The sequence below is a fragment of the Labrus mixtus genome, chromosome 13, assembly GCF_963584025.1.
Source record: "Labrus mixtus chromosome 13, fLabMix1.1, whole genome shotgun sequence".
NCBI classification, from domain to species: Eukaryota; Metazoa; Chordata; class Actinopteri; order Labriformes; family Labridae; genus Labrus; species Labrus mixtus.
The window spans coordinates 12,853,241-12,874,355 of NC_083624.1; the positions used below are offsets into that span (position 1 = coordinate 12,853,241).

General features: G+C 38.8%; 1 protein-coding gene across 2 annotated transcripts in view; it reads left to right on the plus strand.

Annotated features, from left to right (window-relative positions):
• The first annotated feature begins 449 nt into the window (after positions 1-449).
• pard3bb (par-3 family cell polarity regulator beta b) overlaps positions 450-21,115 on the plus strand; it is a 218,939-nt gene continuing 198,273 nt past the window's right edge. The window contains exons 1-2 of one of the 2 annotated variants that reach the window (XM_061053776.1): positions 450-1,549; positions 11,026-11,127. In XM_061053776.1, the coding sequence (XP_060909759.1) occupies positions 1,433-1,549; positions 11,026-11,127 (219 nt within the window). In that variant the 5' untranslated portion in view covers positions 450-1,432. The remainder of the gene's footprint in view (positions 1,550-11,025; positions 11,128-21,115) is intronic. The other variant, XM_061053777.1, reaches the window with a different exon arrangement.

The following is a 21,115-nucleotide window of genomic DNA, read 5'->3' on the forward strand; positions in this document are numbered from 1 at the left end:
ATATAAAGTCGAAATTATGAGATATAAAGTCATAATAATGAGCTAAAAAGTTGAAATTATGAGATATAAAGTCATAATAATGAGATAAAAAGTCATAATAATGAGATAAAAAGTTTAAATTATGAGATAAAAAGTCTAAATTATGAGATATAAAGTCTAAATTATGAGATATAAAATCATAATAATGAGATAAAAAGTTGAAATTATGAGATATAAAGTCATAATAATGAGATAAAAAGTCAAAATAATGAGATAAAAAGTCAAATTATGAGACTTTATTATTTTCATTTTTATTTTTTTTACTGGCGGAAATGGGCTTCCATAGTTTCAAGTTTAGTTTCCCCTCTAAAGTTATACTTGTACTTCCCCTTTAAGAAAGTGACAGTAACGAGCGGTGGAGGAGCTTGGTCAGGAACTGGCCAGGAGCGGACCAACAACAGGCAGTGAAGGAATCCCAAAAACTTTTTCCAACACAAAAGTGCTGCGGTCCTTTTTTTCCACTTCGGCTTTTGTTATGTGACCACAAGTGGGAAAACAAGTGCGTCGCTTTGCTGTGCGTGTCGGTGATGAAGTGAATGTTAGTCACCGCTCGGGAGAAGGAAACTTGCGTGAGGAAAAAAAACCTTCAGGAATGATGCCTGTGAGACTGCATCCCTCCCTCCAAAGTTCAGCTAAGGTGGCTAACGTTAGCTAGCGCAGAGGGAGAGAGAGAGAGAGAGAGCCTGCTGGCTGATGTGAAAGTTTGGATAAACTTTTTGTTTACTTGTTAATACAAGCAGTGACAAACTACCTGACTCGTTGAGCAGGCCGTGAGGATACATAACATCACGGACAACCGAAAACTCTCATCCTTTGCTTGTTATCGTCATCAGACCAGGTTACAGTATCAAGTTTTTTTTTTTTTTTTAGCAAAGAGGAGCTAGCTGACGTACTGCTAGCCTCTTGAAGTCAACCAGAGACAGTAGTAATACACTCTCAGTGAATAATGACATGACAACAACTCAATAATGGAGAGACTGCTGTAGCGTTACTGCAAAGTGGACACAGCTATTCATATACAAACTGATAAGTGTTCATTGTTGTGGGATGGCTATTGAGGTAAATAAATGAGAATGGGACAATCGTGACCATCAAAAGTGATATCTGAGTCGGATGTACTTACTGGTGTGATTGTCATTACCTTATCACCTCGGCTGTAAAAGTCTGTTGTAATGGCATGGTCAGACAGTCAACACATTTGGCACTTTAAGTAAGGAGCTCTGTTGACTCTGGACCACTTTGTCAAGCTGTGTGACTTACAAAAAAAAAAAGAAGGTATTTTCGTGATATAAGCCTTTGAAACCAAGCCACTCACTATCAGCCTTGGAGTCATCCTGCGTTATTTACTCCACTGTTCACAACATACATCTTGGATGAAGAGGACAGTGCCATCATGAAGGTTACCGTGACATTTGGGCAAACAGGTGTGGTGGTGCCCTGCAAGGAGGGCTGGACTGTGAGGGATCTCATCCAGCAAGCAACGCAGAGATACAGAAAACTCCTGGAACAGGTAATGCTCATAACTCTGAAGTGAGCCATATTACATATATAACCCACTACTTACATGATATGTTCTTTTATTTTGATGACATTTGAAAGTAACTTGGATGACACTCACGCACCGGTAGTGTAGTTCATTTTAGATTAACAATAACTTTTACTTGATACAGAATAGTGCACTGTGCCCAAGAACTTCAACAAAAGCATGAGGATGCAATTTTAACTCTATTGGAGTCTATTTGACCTCTGAGCCATCAGTTAGCAACATTTTTATTCACAGGACAGACTTTTGTAATAATGTGTATAAAATATATGAACTCCTGAAAGGGAGAAAAGTGGAGACAGCGTTTTATGAAACAGCACTTTCATAACATTTGAGGTTTTCCCCTGAAGTCATAAAAAAAAAACAATTGAAAGCTCTGTCATTTTTATATCATGAAAGAGCCATATGATTTTCATATTTCAAAGTCTTGGGAAATTAGAAAAAGCCATGGAGGTCCAGTTTTCCATAATTGCTGTATAAAAAATTAAAAGCATATCTGATATGAATTATGATGGTCTAGACAGGAGCGGCCACAAGTCGCTTTAGTTGTGAGTGTAAAATGCAAATGACTCCCTCTTATGATTCCTTTATGACTGCTGTTGATTCCCAGTGCTGCTCTCAGGGCAGGAACCCTGTGACCCCCATCAGACGACCAAATCTTCTCAGTGACTCGCTTCATATTGGCTCCATTATTCAAAGAGCACACCAGTCATATGGACAGATGGCCTCAGTTGTGATTGAAGGGGAGCTGTAGGAGCTGTGTGTGTATTTGTGATTATGTGAGGTAGACACCAAGAAAGCACTTTGAGATTCACTCCCTTCATACACCCTCTTCTTCTTCCTGCTCTCTCTACCTTTTTGCCTCTTAATATTCTTTCATCTATCCATATCAACCCTAACTACTCGTTGTGTTTTGTCCCTTTATCTTATTTCTGCAGTGCTCTTCACTTTCCCGTCATTTGAACTCTTCTTCCTCTTTTAACATTTCCAACTCCTGATCTTCTTTGTTCCATCTAGAAGTAGAACTGAGTAGTTGACTCTATAGCCATTTTAAGACTTTAAGTCTGAACATATAGGATTGACACATGGATGAAAGTGGGAGCGTTGGATTGTGATTAGGAAGTGTCTTATTAAGTCATACTTCTTTTTTCCAGAATCATATTTGTATTTCTGTTTACTGTTACCTTACGTTTTTCTATACAGCAGACAATTATTTATGTTTTACCAGCACGGTGCTCAGGCACGGTGCTCAGGCACGGTACACTTCCTTGGCTTTGGCACACTTCTGAGAGGTGTGCTTCGGCGCGGCACTCTTCATGCACGAGCACAAGCACGCGGGTACACAACGCCTGACAGCCTTCATTATGGGGAAATCCAGAGTTTCATGGCTGTATCGGACTAAAATGACTCAATATAGGACACAAAGTAGCTGTCATGTTCTCTGTCTTGTTCTCCGATGTGCGGCCGCGGACTTGCCCGCAGACTCGGCCGTGCGTGGGAATGGCACAGCGGGGGTAGTAGCAGGAAATAAGAAGATAGCAAATAGCACCGCGCCAAACAAGAGCCTGACCAGACCTCCTTTAACATCATCAAGCCAAAAAGCCTGCTACTTGTACTTAATGGGCACTGACAAGTGTATTGGTTAAAAATTATAAAATGATTTGATGTGCAGCCTCGCTATGATTGTAATATAGTGCCCCAATAGGCTAGTTTGGTCTGCTCTCCTACAGTGTCCTGTCATTATCGTCTCTTCCTCCTCTGTTATTCTTTCTCTCTTCATACTCCCTCTCACACCTTTGTCAGCACTTTGCAAACTCCCCTTGTTAATTCTGTTTTTACTTCTCCTTCCTCTGTCATTCTTCCTTATTTTTGATAGCGTTAGCCTCTTTCTCCACTTCTTGTTTGCTGTTTGACATTTTTAATATTCTTCTTTCTTTGTGTTCACATTTATCATACCGCCCCTTTCTCCTACTTTGACAGCTTTCTTCTGAACTTCTTTCTTTTCTGTCGGAAGATACTCGAAGTCCAACTGCTTCACCGTATCCTGTTTTCTCCCTTTGTATTTCTTTCTGTGTATTTTTCCCTTTCTCTTTCCCTCAGTCCATCATTTGCCTGCCAAACTAATCTGGTATAGCTGTGTTATTAGCCTGTTAATGTGTTCCAGTATTAGAAAGACAGGATATGTGTGTGTTGTAGAGCAGTCCAGTTCCTAATCCTTCCTCCCTGTACTCGGCAAATCATGCTTTTAAATTGTTGCATAGACAGTTTGCATTCTTCTGCCTCCCTCAGTCTTCCCCTCCTCCCATCACCTTCTTCCCTCTCAGCAAGTATGTTAGTCATATTATAAACACATTTTTTTAATCTTGTGTTTTTCTGCACGTAGCCACTGTAGCTTACCAACACTGGTCGTCCCATTTATCAGCTTCTTTGTTAGGAGTTCCCATCGTGGTGCTTAAGATTTGAGTGCCCTTCAAAGCAGTGCTTAAGTTAGGTGAGAATTGAGGTTTAGACTTACACAAAGTTTTTTTAGTGTGTTTCAGCAGCTTTGACTTCACTTCCACCACAGCCCAATGATTAGAGTTTATATACCTCTCTCTGTAACTTGTGCGTAACTAAAAGTGGATTGAAGGAACAGGATACTGATGAGCAAGTGAAAGAAAAATAAGAAAATGCTGATGAGTTTGTTTGTAAGACGCAGATTTTCTTTCTGGATATTCACTTTTTTTAAAGGCTCTTCCAACCATATACCTCAATGAAGTTTAATCATACACTTCCACAGAATATATTACAATTATTATATTCCAAAAATCATTGCACATCATGTAGGGCTGCTTGATTACGGCATTTTGATTTTATATTGAGATTCTCAATATAACACCTGGATTATTTGAAGAAGTTGTTTTGAAATGGGTCATTTCCCACCTTGGCCCGGGTTTTGACATATGGTAACTCAGTAGCCCTCAGCTTTCTCATGATAGATCGCTAAGAGGAGGTAGAGCGGTTCGTTTGAAGGTAATTAAACCAAGATCCGGGAACAAATGAGTGGTTGACTCATCACAGTATACATATGCAGTAGTAGGCCTGTAGTAATAAATGCAGTAATACATCTACTATAGGCAATTTCTATTAGAACTAATAATCAGGGAAAATGTAGTGATAGGCTAACGTTACTCACTGTCTCTATCCACTTCAACATCATTAGAAGAGCTGATGCTCAGTGTAGCAATATTAAAGGACTGTGCAACATCTACTGATACAACAACTGGTTATCTCATGCCTTTATTTATCAACATCAAAGTTTCTTTACCTTCATGCAACACTGCTCGCTAAAGCTCCTCTTTTAAATGCCCTGACTCAAAAGTTTGTAAACTTGTTTATTTAAAAAATTTGAAAACTGTGCTTATCTGCCCAAATATCGATGAGGCATTAGACCTCCTCACTGCTCCAAGTCAACCCACAACTCATTTTGTTTGTTGGTTAACTTGCTATTGTTAGCTGGCTTCTTGGAGCCGTCCCACAGTGCACAGTGCACATGGCATTTGTCAACCTACACAGTGAGAAATGGATGCAGTGATGTAATGGTATATGATCAGAAAAAGACCCAAGGAAAAACTGCAACAGTTTGTCATTTTGTCAGCTTAATTGGAACAAAGCAAATAAGCTACAGGTGTGAAAGCAGCCTAAGTATGCTGTCACTGAGCACGTGTGTCATTAAAAGTCATTCACCTCACTGATGGACCAAGAGTGTAAGGATTTGTCTGTATTTGTTATAAATGATGCAGAAAACAGGTAGCTGCCAGCTAAAATATGGAACAATCATTCTTGATGGATGAAATTGAAGGCTATGGAGAAATTGTGCGATTGTTGAGAATAAGGTCACATGAATAGAACAATAATACAGAAGGTTCATTTAGAGATGTAGCAGGGAGGAAATGAACAAGTTGAAGAGGAAGTATAGCCATTGAAAAAGAAAGTGAAGTAGAAAGACTGAGGTTGTTTTCATGGGGAGTTATGTCAGGAAGTTATGCGCTTGTTGACCGACTTCTTAATTACCTTTAGTCAAACAGAGAAGTGTGTGGTTGTGTGTTTAAGGATGCTTGTCTATATGGTTTCAGGCTTAGTCTGCTCTGTCCTTTGTGGAGTATATATACATTTTTCAAATTGAAGTCTATACCTTTCTGTAGGTATTTTTTTTATTTGACTTATTAAAAACTTTCATAAAAGTTATATTGCTTTCCAAACATGGTTATAATTGTTGGAACAAAGTGTGAAACTAGGTGCTTTTGTCAGCTGATTGTGTGCTTTGCACATATAGATTGTGGTGGATGTGTTTGAAAGGGTTCCTTCCTATGCCGGTGTGTGCTGTAGTTTCATTAGCCAGGGCTGGAATTCTGATGAGGTGTGGCCAAAGAAAATGATAAAAAGGTAAAAGATCCTGGCCCCATGCCAGAGTACAGGCAATTATTACTCAGAGGGAGGCGGTGGGAGGGAAGGAGGTGACGCATTCTCTATAATCACAGTAATGTGTTCATCCAGTGCTGCTGTTCCATCTCTTTTTTTTATAACCCAGTTGTGTAGAGTTTGATGGCTAGACCATAAAAAATGGACTTGTAGTTAGGTAAAGTAGTTGAAATAAGATCTCATTTGATCCATGAAGATACATTTCCTAATGAGATGTGAAGAATCACCTACTGCAGCGCTTGTGTGACATGCTTAGGAATACTGATGTTTTATGACATGTATTTCTATGTGATGACACAAATCTATATCTGGTATTAAAATGAATATAACTAGGGGTGGGAAAAATCAATTCACTAAAGTATCACGATTTTTAATTTGAGAACTTTAAAAATAAATTTTTTTCCCAAGGAAAGATTATCGGGATGTTATATCTGTTTTTCAGAAAAACAGCTGATGAATTGAGAGCAGCCAAAAGAGAAAAATGTTTGACAGTATATTCTTTGTTTTCCCAAAAGCCCCTTCAGGTTATAAATAAATATATAACTCTGTGTCATCTCCCATCAGTGTCACTGACTGAACTTTCCAACAATTAAAGAATGATTTATCAGTGGGGAAATTAGCCATCTTTCATTCCATCCTTACTGACGGAAGAGAACCTGTGGTGGGTTGTAGAATTTGTATGCAGGTATTTTATTTCCTTTAAATGTGGAAACTTAAATACTTACTTAGACTGTATGTTTACGATGGTATTTCCACCAGCAATATCCTTGCATTGCAATCAGCACAAAACAGACTCAAATTTTGTCTCCACAAATGGTACTTTTATATAGCCAGTTCAAGACTGTGCTTGCGCCTCTGCTGCAGTGCTGAATGCATGGAGGAGGAATGGTGGGGTTAAGTCGTTACGCTCCTTATCCACCATGAGATGACTCATAACTGGGGGGTTTGTAGATGGGCAAGAGACACATATTAGTGTTAGAAAATCACGGTGAATTGCATTTTGCATAGTATGTGACTTTTAAAATTGAACTGAGCTGCTGCATGATCAGCCCAATTTGACTGGTAAATTAAGCACTCAATTCAGGGATTTTACGTTAACCTGATAATTTCCAGATCATGCCTTGAGAGTATTACCTAAAATTTCCCAATATTTTCTGAAATATCTTCAGGCAAAACACACATATTAGGTACTAATCCCTCTGATTTTCAGATAAGATTAGCGTGTTTACGGCTGTTATCTTTAGTCCTACAATATCTAAGTGTACCTCTTGTTTTTTTTTGTTTTTTTTTACTGCCAGACTTGTGGCACAGGGTTTCTGACTTTCACAAAAATACATGTCACATATTATCCTTGCAATCCTCCTGAATATCAGATTAGATCAGTGTACTCATATCTGTTATCGCTCGCGTTATACCTCCTCATCTCTTGTCTTCTGCGCTCTATGGTTTACCTCTTTAACAAGAGATCAAAGAGGGTTGTTGACCTAAAAACAAGCCCGTCTTGTTATTCCTTCTGTTCTTCTGTAAATACAGAAGGAACATGTGTTTTTCCAATGAGCTGGGATGCAAACAGACTGCTTATAAGCAAATACCTTTCTTTCATATTAGCTTTATGTACTCCTCAGTTGATTGTTGAAGCAGATGCTGCCTTAAATGAAAGCAGTATGCTTGCTTTCTCATGGCTTAGCTGAGCTTTATAAGCATGAAACCTTTCCCTCTTTGTTCATGGATGTTTTTGTCCCAATCCCAGTCACTCAGAGCCGTGGATTTATAAGGTCACTAAAGTTGAGTTAGTTTCAGAAATCCTTACTGATGCTGTCTTCTTACACAGATTTCTAATCGGAAGCAATACAACAAATAAATAAACTATCTTAACCTTCCCGTTGTGTCAGCAAATAGTCTAAGTGAAGTGATGCTTGTTGAAATTCCAATCACCATAGCTCTATAAGTCTTTTGTTCTTCTACTAATTTACAATGGGGAAAATGAAAAGCCACATGTAAAACAACATCAGCCACATGGAGCTCTGCAGCATCACCACTATTGTACCTTGACAAATCTTCTGCTCTTCATCTGCTGTTTTGATTTTGTGTGTTTGGACTCATTGTGTGTGAGACAAAAACAATCTGTTCTCTGTTGCTCTTTGTCTATTTCTCTATCTCTGCTCAAACTTCCTTTGTTCACAGCTCCTAAAATGCCCCGTTTCTGTAATCGTGCTTACATGTCTGAATAACACTGTAAGGAACATAACTGTAAAATACACGAGGACCATTACTTGAACGGATAAATCAAATCAGCAATACTACATATTGCCTGTAAAAAAAAAACAGAAGAAAAGGAAAAGATTTACAACATCTCAAGTAAAACAGTAGACTGTACAGCGTGCTATCGATAACTAAAAACACAGAGCCGGCAAACTGCCCTCAGGACCCTGATCCCAAGGGTCCCCTAAAGCGCCATGTTTATGGTGTGTCAGTTAGCCTGTTGTAATTTGATGAATTGCTAATGTGCGTGGGACCAAGAACCTCCAGAGCACAATATAAACTGAAATAAAAACAACAACAATGTATAGTCTGCTGTGAGAGCTGTGCTGGGAGAAAGCCTCACAGGCTAAATGTGGACATGATGACCTGCATCGGCAGGAATATTATATTTGTTATCTATTGAAAATGTAACCCATGGCAAAGTTTATCATGTGTCCAAGAATAGTACATAAATTAGCTTGTGTTGTGCTTCACTGTTTAAGCTAGGGTTAAGGGTTGCTAAAGACCAGTTTCTATAAATTTAAAACATATTGGAACTCATTCTGATGCCAATACAAACACAAGTCTCGAAACAACTCGATATACACAAAGTGGAGAGAAGGTATATAATAATTAACATGTCACTTAGGCACTACAATGTAGTAAAACTAGTGAAAATTTCCAAGTGTTACACCAGCGTTTATATGCCCACATAACCCTGACTGATGGTGCTCGAGGAAGATAAACACACCGCAAAAGGGAAAACAAAACAATATAGACAAAAAGTTTGAATATCTCTCTCCCTCATACGTCTGGCCTGGGTGTTGGCCAACTCAATGTTACAATAGATGAAGTCATACAATGAATTCCATCAGGGAGGGAGGAAAGGAGGGAGGAAGGGAGAGACAATTTAACAGTGAGCAGCCACAGTCTCTAGAAAAAAAAAAAATTCTATCAAGAAGTAATTACTGACCATGCCTATATTTAACGCTGATTGCCTTAGTTGTATATACTGTATCTGCTGGCGCGACGTGACAGTGACGAATGACTAGACCCAAGATCAAACAACCCATGTTAAGCTTCTCCAACACATAAACAGGTACACCATAACTCAGTTCACCTTTCAACAAAGAAAAGATCAAAGATGTAGACCTGCATGATATGAGAAAAATGAGGGATTACATTGTTCATTACAATGATAAGAATATAAAGTGCGTTAAACAACAACTTTATCATAAAAAGTTAATCCTAGGATAGGATGTTTGGAGAAACAGGACAAAGTAAAAATGAGTGTTGTTTTTGGATTAAAAACATAATTACAGGCTTTGTAATACATTATTCACTATTATTTGCATATCAATAAAGCAAGAGGGATTGCATTAGTCAGATTTACTGCATTACCCTGCTTCCACTTGGTTTTATCTAAAGACATGAAATAGACAAGAAAAGTCCAACACTGAAGTGGGAAGGGAATTTATTGGAAAGCATTTTGCAGCAGAGCCAAGTTAAGTGTGGGATCTGGTATTGACTTTGAGACCTGCAGGGATATCTAGGGACACAACACTCCTCACTCCACCTTTCCCTCCCTCTGATGGGAGTTTTCCAAAAGCATTGACATGCACCTGACCCTGGAAGAGTGATTTAATCGAGCAGGTCCCTGTAAAGTTTTGAGCCATACCTCTCCTCAGGCTGTTTGTGATTTTGTGCCCGTGTATGCCTCTGTGTGCTGATGTGTGTGTTGTCTCAGTATGTTGTTCAACAACCAGCTCTATGTAGTCAGCTGTCCAGTGCAGTGTTGATGTCATTAATCACAGACCCAACACAGCGGAGAAGGGAGCTAGGAGGGGAAAGAGAGAGGGCCAAGCTGGAGTTGTAATCGGTACAAGGCATCCAGGGAAAGGGGAGGATGCTGTAAGGTGGACAGAAAAAACGAAGAGGGAAGAAATGGGAAGAGTGAGGAGAGGAAGAAAGAATGTTATATACTGTAAAATTGGACTATATACTGATGCAAACAGGGTTACTGGTAATGCTGAGACGTGCGCTGTCTTTACAGCAAGTGCAGCTGCCACTATGAACCACTGAATGCAACCTGATGCAATAGAACATTTGTCCCCATCCATTGTGTTTTGCAAGCTCTGTTGGGATACTAAGCAAAGCAGACCAGGCTGGCAGCAGCACTTTATTTTTAACATCTTTTCTCCCCCTTATGAGGTCATAATCATGCATTTAAAGAAAACAATGGTACACTGTATTGTAAATAAACCTTGTGGAGTGTGGTTTGATTATAAAGACTCCTCACTTCAAGTTAACGACTGACCAGCAGAGGTGGGCAGCGCAACTTTGTGAGCTGTGGGTCCATACTTCACAACTTTCCCCGTAGGCTGAGAGCTCAACTACCGTACTGTAGCTAGTAGGTGTGCAAACTCCACAAAAAAAAAAGATGGAACTAAAGGAGGTACAGAGCTGCAAAGAAACTGCACGTTGTGAATTTTGCTGAACACAATCGAAATCATGACGCAGGAAGACAGTTTAAATCCTTTTTTTCTCACTAAGAGAACCCATAATGTTAAATGAAGCCATTAAATGTATGTTATATTGATTTATTGTGTGCAGGTATTCCTGTTATAAAAACAAAATGCTTCTTCAATATGTGCATGAACTGAAAGTGAAATGTGGTCAGTGGTTCATCAGGGTTCAGGTTCTTCCTCACATGATGCTGATGGTTGTGTCCTTTGTTACAGGAAGGAGATTTCCTGGTTCGGACTCACCACGTTGAATACTGTGATGGGGGGATTCTAGACCCTGATGATATACTGAGTGACCTGGTGGAAGACAAGGACAAGGTGAGTACCTCTCCAGCTAGAATGTATTTCATTTTGTGTGTTCTGCTTTTAATCTGACACAGAAATTGAGGTTTACTTCCTTTACTATAAAAAAAGGCATACTGATATCAAGAAATGAAGTGGTTTTATGCGACAAGTCGACCAGAAACTGCCATGTAACATTTATTCAAAAAACATGTTGGAGGCTAAATTTAAAATTGTTTCCTGACCAGGTACATGGTATGTATCTAATACAAGTCAAATAACATAACACATAACACTGTGTTTGCAGACTACAGGTCTATGTGCATGTACTACCATTGGTGGGTATCTGTGCCCACTTCTGTGTGTGTGGATGTGTGTGTGTGCTCACACTCTTGAGTATTGGGCTTCATTGGCTAAAAGCCACTCCCTTGGATGGAATATTGCCTCACAAGCAAAATTCAAAGGGAAAAGGTTTTAAGTTGCCTTCAGCATTAGGCAGCGTCATTAGCAATTCACTTTCGGAGACTTTGCAAACTCAATCCATATATCCCCCGGTTTTCTTATTTTCCCCCTGAGGAATGTGTCATTTTTCACTTCCCCCCCTTCAGAAAGTCTGTATTTTGTCATACCACCTCATGGGCTCTAGCATTATTAGATTGTGATAAATGGTTGATATAAAGCCCTTTTGTGAATCATGGCTCAGGACCTTACATGAATCTTGAATCTTCTCTTTGTGGCTCGGCACATTAAAACAGTATCAACATGTTTTAATGAGCCTGTGTCCTATGGTAAACTGAAATTTTCATTTAGGTCACAGCTAGAAAAGTTGATGACCTCACAGCTTAGAAAATACATAGATTTTCCTGTCCTCAGCTCATACTGCGTGCCTTAAAGGGTGTATAAATTCTGCAAGATTTGTGGGAGATTCTTTGAACTAATTAAGAGCAAAGTTGCATTAGTTAGCATTTTCTCTCAAGGTTTTTAGAGGCTTCTGAAAGAATTGAAGTTAACATTGACTTTATGACATTTTAAGTCCTTCTGAAGAGCTCAAGCATCTGTACATGTGAAAAATAACAGATCTTGTTTCTTTAAATGATTATGAAAAACAAGCAATCTGATTTCATCCAATTAAGTTAACCTTTTGTAGGTTAGGTAAGTTTTGTGTGAACTTTTAAAATGGAACTTTTTTCAATGCTGTTTAAACTGGAAAAACACAGTTTCTCTGAAAATGGAGACCCTACAAACATGCTCCTTACAGTTCCAGACAATAGCCATGAGTGAGTATGTGGACAACAACAATAGTTGACTCCGAGTTCTGTTTGTGAAACTGACTCCTAGTCATAATTTTCTTGAAAATTACAACCCACTTCATCGTCCTTTCACACTATTGCTTGTGCGTAAGCCATTTTTGTGCGTTTTGTCCACTTTATGGAAGACTACATGTGTGCTAGGGCTGTGCTCAAAAAATTGATACGGCAATATATCGTCATGCGCTCCTTGCAAATATATGTATCGATGCAGATGTCACAGAATCAATACGGCTGCAAAGCTGTAATGACAGTTTTAAAACACCATAGCCTCAGCTCTGGGATTCTAATATTTTAATGTATTTCTAGGATCTCTGAGGACCTGTATTTAAGTGTTTTAAGTTTTAGGATCCTTATGCCTCTGCTGATATTCTCAACAAAAGAGAACAGCTGTTGTAGTGAAAACTGTGTAGGACATGGCTATTATTTATGATCAGTGTATATCATGATATGTATCGTATCGTGGCCTCTGTATTGTGATACGTATTGTATCGTGGGGTTGTGGGAAATACCCAGCCCTAATGTGCACATGCGTGTGTTGTTTCATTAGAAGGTCACACTGCCAACTGCTGGTCTGGCATGTGTACTACAGTGTTTTTGGTTGTTATCAAAATGTTGTCTGAACATGCAGCTTGAAAATGGTTGTCTAAAAATGTGACTGATGTGACTGACCAGAACTATTCATTACTGTACAATAGAGATATTCCTACATACCTTTTATAAAAATACATAACACCTTCTCACCTCAGAGCTTCACTCATCATCATTTAAGTCACATATAAAAATAAAGGTATTAATATAATCCAGGTTGTATTAAATATTTCATTATTTTCTAAAACAACTGATAACCCTGGGGTTTAGTCAGGAAATACTCAAATGTCCTTCTACAGCTTAATTAACCACTACATGAGAAACTGTTATTCATAGAGATTCAGTCCGCTGCATGTACTGGTCCAGCTGTTTTCTTTCCCACAATGCCATGGTCCGTATTTTCCAATTCCAGTTGCGTAACACAATATACCAATGCACTACATAATTGATGATGCAATGTTATGGTGTTTAGTAAGTGTTTCAAATCCCATTATTGTGTCAACCATTGAGTCTCTATTGCATTACAGTATAGTGAAATAGTGCATAGCCCTTGGATTCAGCCTTAATATTTTAGGATTTTTAGGCTACAGTTGACGCAAAGTGAAGGTGCCTGCGTCAAGATAGTGATTTCTGCTCTTACAATGGACGTGTTCCAAACATCTCAGCAAGACAGCTACAGTTGCAACCACATTTCTCCTTTCAGGTACATATCTCATACTTAACTGTGATTCATTTATACAGATTTTGTCTCATTTGTATGAGGATCGGGGTCACAACAGGAACCTGTCTAGGTCTGACCCTGTATTATATTCAGTACAGAAAAAGTTCAAATCAAATGTTAAGTCTCAAAAAAATTATACAGCAGGACAAAACATTGCCCTTAAGGGAGTGATACAAATATGCATCATGTACTGTGCATTCTAATATCACAGGAATTAAATATCTAATCTCAGTGTTTATCTCTTAAGCACCAAAATCAAAGGAGTGTCTTCTTTTGATCAGATCAGTCAGTTTAAAAATCCTCCCCCAGGAGTTAAAAATGTGGATGTGAATCAGTGATTAATTTGCTGTTTCCAGTCATTTTGTTCAGTTCATTGTAAATGTTTTTTTAGTAACTTTGTGGTCATTACATTTTTTTTTTTTTTTTTTTTTAATTGGTTACAAAGTTAAGCAGTTGTATTACTGTTCCATTGTAGTTCATACAACAAGTTAAAGCATTACTACTCACACAGCCTGATGCAGATTCTGTTGCTGACATAAAAGAAGGATACAAAGTCATGTACCATTTAGGTCAGGAAGTGCTGGCGAATATACTGAATCAATCAGAATTTAACAATTGGAGCATTAAGCTTCTAGGTAACCTTTTTGAAAGGTATGAGTGCTTGTTTGATTTTCTTCCTGCGCTGAATGTGTGCTGCATGTTGTATTTATTGACAGCGTTCTCAGCTTTACCCTGAACAGTCTCTCTCCATATTCATATAAAAAGGGGGGTTATGCTTTTTATATATTTATTATATATACTTTTTAGATATTCCTTGAAAGCTACCAAACTGTACAAGACTATACAGCAAAAACAAACACATATAAAGGCACAGACACCACAAAATATACATTTCAGTGCTTAGACCAAATAAAGTGCCAAACATGAATTCCCCAAAACACCCACACAGTGAGATACACAAACATGCACACACAGATATAAACCACACTGACTGATATCCAGCAGCACACACTTCAGAGCACTGGAGACTGCCTCGGAAAATGAAACTGTGAAATATTCATTGGATTCTGAAGCTAGGCTCTCAAAGTATTACTGAGCTGAGATTAATAAATGGCTCATAATCCCAGATGATGTTTTACTCCAGGCAGACTGAGACTGCCTGATGTTGGGTTCATAACAAGAGAGGAAACAGGGAAGATATTTCAGGTCTGCTGAACACAGAGGTCAGAAAAATAGTCTAAATAATCAGTGGATCCAATTTACCTAAGTGGTGTGTTTGAAAGGAAGGACTGAAATGTATATACAGTATGTTTGTGATATGTATGTAGCAACTATTAGAAAATGTGGGTGTATGCTCTGTATTTTTTCACTATATGTCTCTCTATCTCTGATAGAAGTACTGTAGAATAGTTTCACACAACAGACTGTAGCATCCAATCCAATCCAACTTTATTTGTTTAGCTCCAGCTTTTAGCTTTAAAACAACCACAGTTGACCAAAGAGCTGTTCAAAATAATGTAAATTTAAAAGACATAAAACATGAGTAAAATTACTGCATTACTTCTGTTACTGCATTTTCATTTTAAAATGAGCAATTTCATTTGAATTATGATACAAATTTAGCAATTTAGCGGGGCATTTTTTGAAAATGAAAAAGCAAATGTCATTTTCTTCATTTTAATTTAGTCATATAATGTGCATTTTTGAATTTGAAAACACCCATATTCTGAAACTTAAAAACCATTTTTGTTAATGCATTTTAATTTTCAAATTAGCTTTATCATTTGAATTCTGATCACTAGTCGCTTCCATACCTTTTTGCCGTACATTTTATGTCAAAACACAAGGCAGAGAAAAAACAATTGAAGCGACAGATTTCTTCATACCCTTTACAAACAGACTTGTGTGTTGCAGTTGTATTAATAACTTGTCTACCTATGTTCAAATGTATGTTCATTCTGAGTAACCTGAACCTGTAACTTGTCACAACTAGAACTCACAGTGCTGTATGTGCAAACACTCTGTGGCACATCCGCAGTGTGAATGGTTTCTTTATGTACACAGATGATTACCCAGCATGGGGGTGAAGTACCGCTGATTGTGGGAAAACACACATTCAATTGCTGCCTTCTGTATCTCAATGTCTGCCCGTAACATCTAGGCTTACTTTTCTGTTACATAAGTCATTGAAAATGCAAAACCTTTCAAGTTTTCAATTTTTTTTATGATCCCAACTTATACGCGTGTTCACCTTCCATGTTGTCTGTGAGACCTGTAGGGTAGCTTAGCATGATTTACAGCATAACAAACACCTCATTTATCCGCCCCGCCCCAGTTGCTGTCTCTCCGCGCTGTCCACTGTCTCTCAAGTTGTCACCACCCTATTCTTGGTTGTCAACCAGTCTGTTCCTGGTCGCCACTGGTTTCTCCAGCTAAGTGATTGATAGAATACATCTCGTGGATGCTCCTGAACACATCATCAGTGATGTAACCTGGGGTCATCGGGTGTTTCGGGTCTTTCAATCATCATACACCCTCGCCCAGGCGACCCAGCCATGGTTGATCAGACCTGGCTTGTGTTCAGGTGGCATTTACTACTCCCCATGGATCTCCTCTCCTGATCCAGAGCCATCTTGAGGCTTTCTCTGCTTCATCTGTGATGTTCTTGATGGCTCTTCTCCTCTCCACTCCGGTGATGCCCAGTGCACTCAAGGTCTTATAGAGTGACTGCCCCGCAAACCCTCTGCAGCCAACCTCGATGGGCAGACACCTCGCCTTCCAGCCCTGCTTGCGGCAGTCGATGACCAGGTCTTCATACTTGGCCCTCTTTCTCTCGTGAGCCTCCTCCAGGCGGTCCTCCCATGGCACTGTCAACTCCATCAGGATGATGTTTCTGGTCTCCTCTGAGACCAGGAGGATGTCTGGCCTCTGGGCTGCAAACATGTACACAACACTGTGAAGACAACCAACCAGCACCCCCCACACACATACAAACACCAACCCTTTTTCTCCTAATGTCCCCCTTGCATGTTGTTTTTCAAACCCTCTCATAGCTTCATGCCAAAGAAAATGAAAAGTAAGCAGGAAATGGATTCCCATCAGCATTTTCTCTAGCTGGAAGTGTAATTCCTCATGCATTTCTCCATCCTGGAGGTATTGCAGGAACAGCCTTACAGAGAACAGGGTCTCTTTTAAAGGTTAGCTGCTAATACAGAGCAAGGGGAAAAACAGTTTCCCTGTATGGAATTGATGTTTGTTCAGGGCTATTAATAACTCATAATCTACATCACATGCACACACACAGACAAATACATTCAATCTATTTCCCTTTTGTGTGCACTTATACATGCAACATATTGTTTTGAGTTTATTAATATGCAGTGTTTTAAGAAATTAAGTAAGCTCAATAGAACAGATCAATTTGGAGTAAAGAAATAAAAAAGATTAAATCAGTTGTCACAAACTATGATACAACTAAACTTTAACTTTTGTTCTTTTATAGATCCTAAAAAATATGGAACACTTTCCACAAATAAATTAACAAAACTGATCGTGATAGGTTTACAACAGATCAGCAGTATCACATCTAAAAATTACATTTAACATTCATGCATTTTAAACAGTCACATAGACAAAATAAACTGCATTAGGTGTCTGTGAAGACCAAAGAAGAACTGGCAGAATTAAAGAGGTGTAACAATCAATATATGGATTGCTTGAACAATGATGCAATCAAATCTATGGAAACTCAAAAAATCGATCTATATCATCATCTTTATGATATGCCTTTATTTTGAAATGCCCCTACATGCCTGTCTGAAAGATTCCACCCAGCTGCGCATGCCCATTATTCTGAACTTTTAAATGAACATTTAGTAACAACCTGAGATAAACAAAGATATTACCTCCGGTCTATGGAAAAAATGCTGTGTGTAAAAATTGTGAATGTATACAGTGTTTCTCACACATAGATGACACCTGGGCGGGCCGCCCAAGTATATTTCTGGCTGCCCAAGTATGTTTCCAACCTGTATTTATTAAATTTTTAATTTATTCATAAAATTGCTGCGTACACGAGAGAGAAAGTGCGCTAGGACCTTATGACTCTTCCCTCACGACTACTGTGGAGCGATAAGACGCAAAACCAAGAGAGCAGAATCACATCAGCAGAGATAGTATAGTACACCTGGACGGCTTCCCAGCTTTATTTACAGACCATGGTTATAGTGTTCTTTTTTGATCCGTACATGATCGTCATCTAACATCTTATATGGATAACTAACGCATCCTAAGGATAGTTTTGTACAGTCTACCCTGTTGAGATATCAAAAGTTACAGTATCAGAAACTATATTCAGAGAGGAAAGCCAGGATGATTCATAGGTTTTATTCATATTATAGTAAGTAGCACTTGACTGTTTACTATATTATGGGCGTTGGAAACCTTCTTGTATCCTTTCCATGACCTGAACTGGAGAAACTTTCCTGTATACAAAACAAGACATGAAAACAGGAGAGAAGGGCTTGTGAGATCTCAGGTGGTCTGGGGGTATTTGAGTGGGTAAACTCCTCAGGAAGATATAGTTTGGGTGGGCATTACAATTCCAGAGTATTTTTATTTTCTTCACATGTGTTTTGTAAATAGCCGTGCTAATCCTGTTTGAAAACACTTCGAATTGATCAGAGTTTAAGCATGTCTGGTGATTATGCTGTCTGTCTGGCTGAGGGGATGAAACAACCTTAATAGCCTGTCTGGGGGAAGTTAAAATAGACAGTTTTCAGACTCAGTTTGTCAGTAAATTGGGTTTATGTTTAAGTTTTCCAGTCAGCCAGAACCATTTGCTAAAGAAGACAATAAGGCCAAAAGTTGATCACTGTTACACTTACTTTTTGTTGCCGTTAATCTTTAATTTAAACTTTCTTTTTTGTATGTCTGATTACCTTTCTGTTTCCTGACCCATGTTACTATCATTGTGTGATGTAGTGATGCTGTGTAAAGCCCGACATATGATGGGCATGAACTGAGAGCTTACACCCTGAGAGTCAAATCAGGACAGAGCATTCACAGTTGTCAACAGGTATACGTGTAAGGTATTTCATTTAACTCCCATGTAGGCTCAAATAGACACTCTGGCAAAAACGCTCTCGCCCTCTCTCTCTCACACACACATTCAGCATCTCCAATAAACACGACCTTAGTAGTAGCTAAATCATAAAAAAAATCTGCCCAGTCAGCTGTTTCTTTCATGATCGGAAGTGTGAAGACCAATTAAGCAGGCATATCTGCCGTTGCCGTGGTGATTCTGGACATTGTCTGTCAGTTTGTGCAGAGACAATCAGGAAAACAATGTCCAGAAGTTGGGGAATCAGCTCGTGGCTCTGCTCTCACTTTGCAAGTGTATGCAGTCGTACGACAAAAATATCAAACGTGTCAGAAAATCATCCAGCCGGTCAGGTGCACCTTATCGGGCTGTGATCGAATGACATGGTGGGAACAGTCAGCCAGCCTCTTATACAGACGTTTCTACTTTTTTCTTTCATGTTGGTCAAATCCAAGTGTTAAATAGGTTAGAAAAGAAGTTATAGTGAGAAAGTTTCCATTGCATTTGTTTGGGACTGCATGAAGTTTAGATTTTGTCTTCTTTTGTCTGCAGTCACTGTATATAAACGTCACCCCATTCCTATTGGCTCAAGGTGAATTCTTCTGAGAATATCCTGCTGCGTTCTCACATCAGCTCAATCTGACTTGCCGAAAAATAGTAGCGGTCAGGCAGGAGAAACTCCGCGTAGAGTTTGAGTAAAAAAATCAGCTGTTTGCGTTCACAAATACAGCTCCTCCTGGAAATATCAGGTGTTTTTCTGGAGTTTTCTGCAAGTGTGAAAGCCCATTTATATCTATTATCATGAAAACTCTCCTGACTAGTGGTGCATAACACAAGCTGCTGCTGCTGCTTACAGATGCCGCTCTTTAAAACTTCTTAATTCATTTCTGTCTTCCTGTTTAATGACTGTCTTTGTCAGTCATTAAATTAACACATTAATGTTATATTTGCTAGACATGATAGTTCTAGATACAAATCAATCAATTAAGGACTTACAAAATGTTCATTTAGCAAGTGTGAGAGAGAAATTATAATGTCCGGATGTTGCATAATATATTTAGATGGGCACATCCAGATAGCAAAATTCACAATTTTAATTGAGCTAAGCTAATGCATGAGTAGCATCATTTACAGATTGATTGTCATTACTATTGAAAACTTGTAATAGCATCTACAATGGCGCTGGAAAACATTCTTTACACATTCCTCACAACAGATCATTTAAGTTTCATTTTCAATGAGGTGATTAGCTGTGAGGCTAATAGCTCTGCTTTGTTGTAAACACATTTTTTAAATTCAAAAACAGGCTTTGTTCTGCAGAGGAAGTTATTAAGCCAATGCATGTATGCGGTTTTGTGTGCAAGCATCTTGTCATGAGTCTTGCATTAGTGTTAATGAAGGCTGACATAGCCTTACATAGCCTTTGTAGTCATTTAACAAAAAGCTAAATTAAGAAGATTGTTTCTCAGGTTAAGGACTTTTGAGCTGGGAAACTTGGGGGGAAGTCGCAGGCTTTTCTTGTTTAAGCCCAACCAAAGTGTTTTGCATATTTGAACCTACACAGCTTTCTATGCAGGCTGCTAAATAGCTCAGGCTAACTTTTGTAAAAAAATTACATTGACACTTCATGTCTGTCTTCTTTGAAGCAGCATCATGTAACTTTTGCACCTTACAATCATACTTACAAAGTTTATCTAACAGGACAATCACTTTCGACAGGGAGAATGGCGTCTATCCCATTTCCACAGAATGTCCTGATCACCTGCTTTTAGCTCTCTTTAACTCTGGCAGTGTACCGCGGTTCTCTTGCCAGAAGTGTGCATGGCTTGATGGCACTAATTCACACACCAACCTTCAGCTAAAAAGAAGCCAGTTAGCCCGTCTGAGTACTGTTTGTTACAATGAGGCTAGAAAGAGGACAGGATGGAAGAGGACAGTGACGGATGAAGCGAAGAAAAGAAAAAGAGAGAGTGAAAGAGCAAGGATCCGGACTAGCGAAAATATTAGACAGGCTTTTATCCTCTGGTAAGAGCTTGGCAAAACATGAACGCTGAAAGTCTGACGTTGAGCAGGCTATGTCAGAACACTGTGTTTAACAACAGTGCAGTTGCACTCAAGGACCTTTGTTATACACCAATAAGCAGCAAACTAAATTCCTCTATAATGTTGCTTTAAGTTGATTAAATGCCATTGTGTTCAGAGGGTTAAGTGTTGCCAAAACGAGGATGACCTATACTCAATATTGTATCCAAAAGCACTCTTCATTTCTGAACTGCTGCTCTAAACAAACCTCCTGTGAAGACA